Below are 12,148 nucleotides of genomic sequence, written 5' to 3' on the forward strand. Positions count from 1 at the left end.
CTTGAAAACAAGTCCAAAATGGATGTACTTTATCAGAAAAAAAAAAATTAATCAGGAGTTAATTTAACACTGACAAACTTCCTGTCTGGCCATTGTGCTTCCAAGCTGACAGGTGCTTGAATAATCACTTCAGGCATTCTGTACAAGCACAACTGGGAATTCCAATTTGGGAGACATCTGCAATAAGCTGCTTAAAAGAGTGGATGTGGATGTGCCCCGTCAAAAGAAAATGGAGGCGCAGAACAGAATCATTGATGCTGGACCTTGAAGTATGACAATTATTCATTTTTAAAAGAGGTGAATTGCATTTCAGCCCACGGATTAAAAATAGAAGTGTGAAGTAGAGTAGGAGTAATTACATTCATTAAAAATATTCAAATTGATTAAGGGCAAAGATTAAAACCCTTTCTGGCATACTGCCATCATCAGTCAAACTGTTATTTTGTTTGAGGCTTTATTTACCAAATCATAAAACATCCCTACAGGCGTGTGGGTAATTACAGAGAAAAAATATTTAAAAAATAAGTAGACTGAGTTAGAGTCATTTTATTATTCATGTTAAAATATAAAATTTGCTTTCCTAGTGCCACAAACAATAAATTGCAGCTACCCAACTGCATTGCATAGTGTGCGAAAAACAAGAAATCAAGGACACATCGGATCATAAAGATCATTTGTTAAATGGCAATCTTATAAATCTGATGGAGGCTGAAATTGTGTGCTTTGAATAATTGTGGCAGGATTTCCTCAGCTTTAAATTAAGTGCTTTATCTTTTCTAGCTTTCATTAGAAAGGAAAATTGCACCATCATTTTAAGATGGAGATTGTGCTCTTTAAATACGGAGGCGCCTACATGAAAAAAATAAATTAATTGTTTTTCTTCTCATGAAATGTTAGTTTTCTCTATAAAGAAAATAAAATGAGATAAAAGTTTATCTCATCTAATGTCTAATAGATGCAGGAGAAGATGAGGTGTGGGATTTGAGTGAAAGGCCTGTTCTCATCCTCTGACCGTACTCTTAATACTGTGAGTCCCTGGAGACTACACTGGCTTACCTCCATTTCATTAATAAAATAGGATGACTACTGGAAAACCCACCCAGATACAGAGCTGATGTTCCCACAATGGCAGAAATGTATTTCTCTGGGCTTTTCCTGCAGAAGGGATCAAACCACATACACCCTGCCACCCCCAGTTCAGCAGCTATAACAGAACCTAAGGCAGACCTAGGTCCAATATGTAATTGTTTTGGATTCAAATACTTTTCTATGCTTTACTGAGCTTGTCTGGTGTATTGGAACTGTTTAAATATTCTCATAAAGCACAAAAACAAAAATAAGCGAGACACAATTCCATGAAAACTGAACATATTTCTTATTTTGTGAGGCTCAAAGTCTGACTCAAAGCTCACAGTCTAAAATTGCATTAAATGATTAGCTTAAGCTGCAATTTCTTTTTTTAAATCAATTTTCATCACCCAAAAGCGGCTGCTAGCATTAGCATGACCGATGAATCACTGGAACATCCTCTGCCTCGGAGCAGATTAGCATCCGTGTCAATCAGAAACATATGCTGCAGCTGCCACTGATACCCCACTCTGCAGTCTCACCACTGGAGCTATGCAGCCCTTTGGCTGGAGGACTCATATGTACCTGAGAAAACCCTGCTGATGAAAGCCCTCTCTCCCTGGGGAAAGGCAAGGATAACAGTGCCCCACAGGACTCACTGGCGCAGGTGGGGTTATGGACCATGGTCCATGGGGCGTGACACTTTAGCAAGAATTAGCTCTCTACAAGGCTAATTATTGATACCCAAGCTGCAGTTTCTTGGTGAATGGGAAAGCATAAATTGTACATTGTAAGATTTAAATGGAGTGCGTGTGTGGGGGGGGGGGGGGGATGGGTGCCAAAAAGCACATTTCCCTATTGAAGTCAAAACTATTATTCTACCCTGGACAATTATAATATTTTGGACAGTACTTTTAAATTCTAAAAATGTCTTCACACTGAACTAATTACTCTCCAGGGGCCAGTTTGTTAGTTTTTTTGTCACAGAAGAAGACATAAGAATTTTTGAATGAGAAATGTTACCCAACAAAAAACCTGCTATACTCTCAGTAATGGGCCATCAATCAGAACAAAAATAAGGTGTTCTCACTTAAAAAGTAAAATAACCATTTGTCAGGCCATATTGGCCAATCTCAATAGCTAGTTTTAAATCATTGCAATTATGCAAACTTTTATCACATTTCCACATTCAAGAAGTACAAAAGTTCAGATTTCAACTCTTACATGTAAGCCAAATGTATAACAAAATATTTCTGGCTTTATTACTGAGTTTATTACTGATACAGAGAGTATGAGTCTAGGGAGCTACAGTGTCTAAGAATCTGCTACTGCAAGTGTTTGGAAAGCATTGCTTTTGACAGGTAAAATTGATAAATGATAAATAAATAACTTAATCTGAAAACATTTTCAGATTACTATGATTAGATTTGATTAGAACATTTTGACTTAATTTATAGCATCAACAGTACATCAAATATATTGCCTCTCTTCTGCGTGAATAGTATACTATAATCATATCAGCCATGAAGTTAACATCAGGCTGAGACAAATATGACCCAGATATTATCATGCATCCACAATTATCACTAATATGGCAGTAGAGATAATGTTTAATGTGGCTATCAAAATCTACACGGTAAAATGATAATGCACTTTTCGCCCCATTGGCTTTCTGGTTGAGATTAGCACCAACCTAATATAACCTAATCTTCTTCATCCATTCCTAATCAGTGAGTGAGGATGCAGCATGTTTACCTTGCGTACGTCATGTCCCTGTCATTTTCTCAAGTCCCTGTATTTTCTGCATATGTGCCACCTATTTGTATGACTACCTATTAAAATAAAGGATTACTAATGTGTTGTGTATTGACAGCCTAAGTTTGTCCCTTATGAGATTCTGTCACGTCCCTTGGTGTTACATGTTTACTTTATCATAATCCTCAGTTCTAAGTTCGTAACCAAATACATGCCACAAACATTTCTCCCTGATCTCATGTTATCCTTATTAATATTAGTTGTTGTGGCCTACCAAATGGTAGAACGAGTAGCATATACAACATACTGTACTTCTCCTCCTGGGGATGAACAACATTTTTGAACTGAACTGAACTGAACTGAACTGAACTGAACAGGACTGGACTGGACTGGACTGGACTGGACTGGACTGAACTGAACGTCCTGGACGCACCTTCTTCTGGTCTCCGTCCTGCAGCAGCTGCAGGTGGCTGCGTCTCAGGCTGTCGGAGCGGTGGGCGGTGCCGCTGCGGTGCTCGGGCAGGTCCGGGGGCGGTGACACACTGCGGCCCAGCGGGTCCACCCAGGTGTACACGTGATTGGTGATGTAGCCGCCCGGGATCCGGCCAACGGAGCGAACCGACATGGAGAGCTTTTTACTCCCCTTCAGCACCTGAGGGGAAGAGATGGATGCCAGGAGAAATTAAAAATTGACAGAAGGACGGAGGGCAGCCTGTAGCCTAGTGGGTAAGGTATGTGACTGAAAGGTAGGTGGTTCAAGCCCTGGTGTAGCCAGGATAAGATCCACTGAGCTGTTGGGCCCTTAACCCTGCATTTCTCCGGGGGGAGATTGTCCCCTGCTTAGTCTAAACAACTGTAAATCACTTTGGATAAAAGTGTCAGCTAAACAACAAGTTATTTATTTTTTTATTTCTGGGAAAAAAGATAGCATCAAATACAAATGAATATAGATAGCACCAAGTACAATATAGATAGCACCAAGTACAAATTAATACACAGCACCTTCAGCAATATAAATAAGCAATATAAATTGTTATTTCTATGTACAATTCTTCACTGTTTCACACAAACACAAACACGCACACCCTCACACGCATGGCAGCCAGGATACAATGCACTATCATGTGTGCCAGAGGAAATGGTGGGCAGTGTAGCAGTGGCAAACAAACGAATCCCACAAGAGGCTGCTGTTCTCTGGAAAAAAAACTTAACTTGAATCTTCAACAGCAGCCTGTAGCCTAGAGGCTAAGGTACTTTACATGCCTGAGAGCCGGAAGTTGGTGGTTCAAGCCCTAGTGTTGCCACGATAAGATCCACACAACTGTTGGGCCCTTGAGCAAGGCCTTTAATCCTGCATTGCTCCCTGCTTAGTCTAATCAACTGTAAGTCGCTTTGGAAAAAAGTGTCAGCTGAAAGAACAAATTGAACAAATCAACAAATGAAACAAATACTGAATGAAAGGCACGGTGAATAAACAATTCCATGTGTTTTTCTCAATGAAACTCATCAGGCAATAAACAATTAAAAAAGAACACACACATTAGTGGTATGCCTAATAATTGCTGGAGTAGTAGTGGAGGATTGTTATACAAGAGTACACGGATTTAGTACATGTCCTGGTATTCTGGTGTGCGGAATGAGTGCGCTGGCCGGAACACTGCATACTTTGAGTGCATGAGGCACTTGAGTGCTTGTGAAGTAACTGGCGTGATGAATGGCCTGTGTTTCAGTTACGAACCCGAGTGGCAGAAATATCGAGCGCTGTTTTAAAACAATATGCCTGCGTGGCACACGGAACATGAAAACCAACGGAGGCCTGGGACAGCTGATATGCAGAATCGTGTCTGCAGATCAAATGAAAGTGCCACTGTCACTGTGCTGCTAATGAAAAATAACACAGACAGCGCTAGATGTTAACAGACTGTGCGCGGTAGACTGAGGTGAAACCCAGAAACTCACAAGAGCAGATTTTCAGTCCTGAGGAAGTTGAAGCACTGTAAGATCACCCCTGGACCAGGAGGTGGCACTACTCTGAGTGACTGTGAGAGACCCAATTCCATGAAAAGAGACCCTCTGCTATGAGGGGCGCAGTGGGTCGGCTTGGGGGTACAACAGATAAGGGGTATGCCATTACACCCCGTCTCAAAATATTCTAAATGGAATTCAAAAGAGTTTTCATCAAGCTTTAGGTTAATCAAATTCACTTGAAAATAAATACAATTTTGCTAGACATGAGGCTGCAACTTCTATGCTGGCATGCCCACCTCCATAACTGAATGGATGACAGGACATAGAGAACATCTGACCCTTCTCAATATCTTTCCAGCCAATACCCTTTGCAATACAGTTCAATACAATTCAGCGCACACCACCGAAGACAATTTCCTGGCAGTTGGAGGGGCAGGTTGTGCACTCTTGTTCAGATAGCTTTATGCTTTGCGGGATGGAGCCTCTCTGCGTGAGGTTTGCGCTTATGGTACCGGCTAATTAGAAGAGACTAGTTGTTTCAGTGCCACTGAGGGAATGCACATGTAGGATGAGGGGGGGGAGGGCCCCCCAAAACTGATAGGCATGGGAAAAACAGCTCAAGCTAAGTTCTGAAACAGCTGTTAGCTGGTTGACCAGTTCAGACCAGCTCCCAGCTCAACATTGTTTAGCTGGTTGACCAGTTTATACCAGATCTCATCTTGACACCATTTGACCAGCTCAAGCTATGTTTTGAAACATCTTTTTTTAAACAGATATTTAACCTCACAGCATGTGGTATTTTTATTAAGTGCTGTTGAACTTCACAGCATGAATTAGGTATCGGATTAGATATCTCACAGCCTTTCTAAAAGACATTGGTCACTGTGAAACAAATAGGCTGCTCTCTCTCCATGACATTACACACTCCAACCTTGTGTCAAGTTATTAGTTTTAATGTAAAAAGTGTATAAATGTGTTCTTCATCAGGACCCTTTTATTGGCAGGAGGAGGGCACAGAGCTGGGAACGGTCGGCTGGGGACGAATAAAAAGCAAGCCTGGCGCACACGAAATGGACATCAGCATTTATTTGTTCACATTACCGTAATGAAGAAGGGCCGATTACACAGCCCATGACGGGTTCCATCTGGCAGGCCCCCGCCTCCATCTCTAATCACAGCATGATTGAGCCATACAGAGAAAGCTGTGGGACTGCGCAGAATGCGCAGCAGAGATTATTTCCCTTTTTTCATTTCTCGGGTGCTTCGAGGAGTGTGGAGTCTAACCTGATCTAATCGGTCTAACTTCTCACCTGATTCGGTCTAAAAGCATGTTTTGCGGCTTTACAAATTTCTCCCACTGCTGAGCGGTTTATGTGTAGGGCACATGGGCACATTCTTTATTTGCATGTGTCATATCCATATCTGTGCCAGAATGAAATCTAATTGCTATTGATATTAAATCTCAGGTACAACATCAATGCAGTCCTGTTGGGTAAGATAGTAAACCAGGGCTTTAAAGAATACTGGCCAGAGAGGGTCTTCTAAATGCAACTTGTTTTTAAGCTCTACCGTGAGAACCGTAGCTAAGCAAGTGGAAGCCATGTTACTGGTGTTAGCACCAAGATTATTAGGCACAGAGGTTCTGTGTAAGTCACACAGAGACCTTTACAGTAACTACATTTTTCAATTAGCCTAAAACGCCACAGCTGGATAAAAGTAGATTCACAGTTTTGCCTAATGGAAACTGAAAATGAAAGTTGAGAATGCTAGTAAGTTGACACCTTGGTAAAATAACTGGTCTACGTGTGCATTATGGCAAAGGGAAGCAGTTGTAATTTGCACAAAGAACAGCAAGGCTGTGATGGCTATTTGTTCACAAGTAAATGTGACTATTTGCAGCACCAGAAGGTACAATTGCTGTGACATGCTAATGAACTTGTAGATAGTTATAGCACTGCAATTAGACATGACCTACATGACCCAACAAACACATTAACCTGAGTGCTACCAGATACATTAGCCTGTGTCTACAGGCTTTATTCAGTGGGCTAATCTAATTGTAAAGATCATTTCCCTCACAAACACACACACACAGGCAAATACTTGTGCAAGTACTCTACATATGATATACTACATTTGCATGCAGGAACGGGCAGTATTTCAAATATATGCAATGTTATTATTTTGATGCAATTTCCATCATGGGATGCTTCAGAAAGAGGAATTTCTGTATTTTCAGGAGACTCAAAATACATCCCGACAAACCTGCTATCTATTTAGAGTAAGTAACGGCTTTATATTCCCCTTCCCTCTGTTCCATCTATGTTCACCTCACCTACTCGTATTTTGTAACGGATTAGTTCTACTTGTCACATGGCATGTTTTGAACCGGTCAGAAATGAGGCGGCCTCACAATGTTTGTACTTTTCAGATGCAAAAACACCAGATTAGCATGTTATTAAAAAAATCTGACATTCAGAATTCAGTTTTACTCTCTGTGTGTCTGCCATTTCTGAGGCTGATAGAAAAATGAACAAGTTGTGCCTGAAGTACAAGCTAAACAACTGACGTGAAAACAGTGTACCTAGAATCTAGCTAGCAAATGCTAACATGATAGCTAGAGGATGTTACAAATTGGCTAACTAGATACCTAGCTAAGCATCTGACAATGCCTGACACACTCGCCTAGCCAAATTCAAAATAGTGCATAGTAATGTAGTACAAATAGATGTTTAACAAAATCAAATGAGAACAATGTTTGTGTCATTGCTACCCAGAGCCTAGTTTTCCAAAACCCTAGTAACAAAGATTATCTTGGATGCTTGACCTAATGGTTCTAAGATTAATGGCTCTACAAAGGATAGCATATTATGGGATAGTAGCCCTTGATCAATATTAGGCACAGAATCTGGTTTCATTGTAGAAAACATGCCATGACATGCAAAGACTCTCCCATTTGACCAGGATGGACAAATAATTATGCAGAAAAGTAATGGTAAGTTATCCATTACAAAGTTACATTAAAAATGACATGGTTCTTTGGTATTTTATGTATAGCAGTGTGTGTGTGTGTGTGCGTATGCTATATTTGGAAAGGCCCTTCAAGAATGTCATGCCAGCTGATGCTGCATCTTGGGAAGACATACAGATCAATTGCTCTCTGACTAATGGACAAGCACCCTACGTCTTAATGGGTTTTTATCATTTATTAGCAGGTTCATCTCCATACTCTCAATCTGGGAACAGCCGCCCACCTTCCCGCCACCCACCGAGCAAGCGCACTCTAAAGTTTCTTGTTAGGTGATGTATGATCAGACGATGGATATCGCTACATTGCCACCAAAATTACATTTTCACTTCACTTTAATTTTGAATGCTGTCACTCATATAAACTAAAGAACACATCACTAAAGTGGAGTCATTGCGAGCTGAAGACATGGAAGCTAGCTGATGACATTTCACTAAAGATAATTACAATTGAGAAGGTAATATAATAAGGTTGTCATGACAATTCAGCCAGTAATGGGACAACAAATCGTCCATCATTCTAGTATAAACTAAAAGTCGTTGCAACTGACCATCAAATGTGATAATCTAAATGCCAACCATAATCACAGGTGGCAACGGTCATATTGTACATTGTACAGTACATTGCCGTATAAACTGGCCTTCAGATTTTGGCTGGGGAAGAAATGGCAATAGTCCCTTTGGATGAATTACCCTCTGATCTCCCCTCCCACTCCCCGTGGTGGTACAGATATCCCTCTGGCCTGGGTATATGAATGGTCTGACAAACAACACCTTTCATTTCCCAGCGAGGCCACCAAAATGGCTGTTCTCTTCCTCCTCTGAAGTCAGTAGAACAGTAAGATAATACACCGCCATAGTTGTACAGGAAAGTTTAAGGTGCCCATTTGTGGTCAAATGGATCCTCCTCTCATTTCCTGGTGGCTTGCAGGTGCCATGGCATACTGTGCACTAACGGCACACTGCCTCTTTCCGATGGGACGACTCAGTCAACCGAAACACTCACACTCCGAGGACGGGGCAGTATTAGTGAAGTATTTCTGCTGCAGCTTCAGTGAATGCATTGAATGTGCAGACAATGTAAACACTGGCATAACAGAGCGGCAGACAAAATGCGTCACAGCGCTTACTGTTTGTCATATGCCTATTTCTGGCAGATCGATCCTATGAAAGTGACTAACAATTGAAGGCACCAGACAATCGAACACAGTTATCCCATTGAGCATATGAGGATCTCCACATGAAGTGAAATAAACACAAAGCTGAGCTGGAGGTCACATAAAGGCAACAATAGCCCAGCAATAAACCTCAGTCTCTCCCTGAGGTCATAAAGTCTTGTGAATCGATGACATCCATCAAATGCGCACACACCTTGCTGCCCTTCTGTCTGCAGGTCTTTACACACTTGACATGTACATGCACACACATGCAACACACACTCCTTCCAAACAGACACAGAAATGTGCCACCCCCTGCCCCCCCACTCAAATGCATTATGCACATACACATACAGGCACGCATAATGTACACAAATAGATGCACAAATGCACAGCTGGTAGGAGACTGAAAGTATTTGTAAGGTACATAAATCTGGGAAATAAAAGGTATCTGCTCCACCCACACACAATACACACTGAGACTAAAGATTGAATAATGATGGATGTTTTGTTTTTGTCATTATCTATTATTATTTTTGCAGTATACATTTAGTGACAGTGTCACAAAGGCCCACAGTGAAAAGAGCTTCCAGGCTGTTACTGCAGGCCCTGTGATCTGGTCTGATATGGATAAATATGGTAAGGAGGAGCATCAACACAATTGTCATCTGTGCAGTATGTGGATGGCAACCCTGGGTACCAATGGATCTCTTCACCCTGAAAGAGGCGCCGGGACCAAAGAACCAGTTACAACCCAGATGTAGGCAGAAAAAGTATCTTTATTCAGCAACAGAAAATTCAGGCAGAATATAGGCAGACAGGAATGAAGAAGGCAATCAAGCTCCTTGTAGGCAAACGATTAGACCCTGGGCAAACAGGTATAGCAGAGATAATCCAGTATGTTGTTGAGGTCACAAGCAATCGTCGTTGTATGTTGCTCTGGATAAGAGTGTCTTGTAAATACCTTGTAATGCAATGTAATGTAATGTCCAAAACCGATAAGGCAGTCCACACAGGCAAAAGTACAGAACATGATCCAAAAGTTGAAATCCAAAAGTCCAATCAAAGCCCGGCAACAGGTAATTAAATACACAACAGAAGGACAATCCAATGAACAGAAGTCGGGGTACACAAATTAGGTCAAAACATGAAACAGGCAGGCAGAGAAATGCTGGAAAGAACGTTCGGAACACATTCCAATCTGGCAAAGTAGCAAGGAAAACAGATGGGTATATATACAAACAAATTAACTGAAATGACGAACAGGTGCGGCTGCAGGGAATCAGGTAACAAGAAACAGGTGAATGTCAGAACTACGGAAAGCAAACGAAGACAAGAGACAGGAAAACAACTTGTAGAAAGTGAAAGTGTTATGACAGAGCAGTACGGAGTGTGACACCCTGAGGAAGGCATAGTGCCGAAACATGTTGGTGATTTTCAAATCAAAAATGTTATCTCATGGAGAGAAGTGTGTGATTTTCATCTTTTCACATTTGGTAACCCTGGATAAACAGTGCTCCGCTTTGAGCTTCTGATCACGCTGTACCCACAAGGCCTTATTCTGACATCACCAGCAACAATTACATGCTACAAACCGGGGAGTTATTTTTTAATAACAGCTGAAAATCCGGTAAATGTCATTTTACCACAGTATGAGTCTAGGGTGCTACTGCACTGCACAGTGGAAGTACAGCACATGTCTGCACTGATATACTTACTTAAACATTATGCAGTGACCTTTGTAAGTCATGATGGCTGCTTCTGGATTTAAAATGGGGTGCAATGGGTTGAGCTGCACCTGCCTTTTTGCCCAATTAAGCCAATTAAAAAGCTTTTTGATCCAGACAGACTGCCCTTTCTCGGCCTTAGTATTGATCCACAGGCCTCGGGCGCCCACAGCCAATAAGCTGAGCTATTTGTCTGGGAGCCGCACAGCTCATCTAACTCTCGAGGATACACTCCAATCAGAAAAAAAACAGTACACAGACACACACACACACATACAAATGTCCATATAAACCCACAAGCAAATGCATAAGTATAGACACAGGCACACACAAAAACACACTCAGACACATATTCACAGAAATGCAATCACATGCACGCACACACAATGACCACACGGGTTCAAAACTTAGCAGTAGTTCCACGTAATGTTGCTGAAAAAAAACAGAAACAAAACAGCCATCTCATTTGTCCTTTCATATTCCCCTTCCTCTGCTAGTCAATGATGACTGATGAACAGGGAGCTTTGGTTATTTATGAATGCGTCCCCACTAATACTGATGGATGTGTACCAGTAAGCACCATGCGGAGTGAGAGGGAATGATGGGGGATCCATGCTGTCAGCAGCAGAATAATTCAAAAAGTAATAATAATAATATATTAGAATATATTATAATATTATTAATAGTAATATTATTAATAATCCACTCATAATAAGTCATTTTCATCTCGTAACCCTACACTGGAAAAAGCTCTGGGGTCTGTTTGGCACCATGCATGCCCCTGGCGAGGGACCAATTAAAGCAGCGCTACTCAACTCCACGTCCTGCGGGCCGCAGCATCTGCAGGTATTTGCTCTTACCACGTGCTTCACCACTTGATTTCACAAATGATTTTGCCTGCTTGGTTCAGATAATAAGCTCATTAGTGAGATCAGGTTGTTTAGCGCATGGTTGAAGCAGATACCTGCAGACGCTGCGGCCCGCAGGACGTGGAGTTGAGCCGCGCTGGTTTAAACGGCCGCGGCTCGGTCCTCGCGGCTTCATCGGTGAGACTGTCGATCAGACCCGTTACCGGCCGAGCCTTCCGCTGTCGACCGTCCGACCGCTCAACCGTGAGGGATGATGGAGCAACGGAGGGCACGGTAAGGCAGAATGGAGTAACAGTCCCCTGGCCTCCGCCTGGTCTCCTGTCTCTCAGTTTCCAAGGTCGCCCGTCTGGAAAACTTACTGGAGCCGAGACACCTCCCATGTGCAGGTGTTATCAGCGACCGCAAAACCACATTCATCTTTCACACAATCAGCTCTAGGGCCCTTCTGTGGTTCTGTTGTGTGGTTATTCATTCACCTATATGCATGAGGACTTATCCAGAGCAACTTACTCACAAGGCATGCCTTTTTTGCCATACTAACAATTTGTATTTTTTTCCATTCTTATTTACTTTACTT

The 12,148-nt window shown here is 41.9% G+C and overlaps 1 protein-coding gene across 1 annotated transcript in view; it reads right to left on the reverse strand.

Moving 5' to 3' along the window:
• whrnb (whirlin b) overlaps window positions 1–12,148 on the reverse strand; it is a 78,848-nt gene that overhangs the window by 39,286 nt on the left and 27,414 nt on the right. The window contains exon 2 of the mRNA XM_061261176.1: window positions 3,257–3,475. Coding sequence (XP_061117160.1) covers window positions 3,257–3,475 — 219 coding nt within the window. The remainder of the gene's footprint in view (window positions 1–3,256; window positions 3,476–12,148) is intronic.

This window comes from Conger conger, chromosome 11 (genome assembly GCF_963514075.1).
Source record: "Conger conger chromosome 11, fConCon1.1, whole genome shotgun sequence".
Taxonomy (NCBI): Eukaryota; Metazoa; Chordata; class Actinopteri; order Anguilliformes; family Congridae; genus Conger; species Conger conger.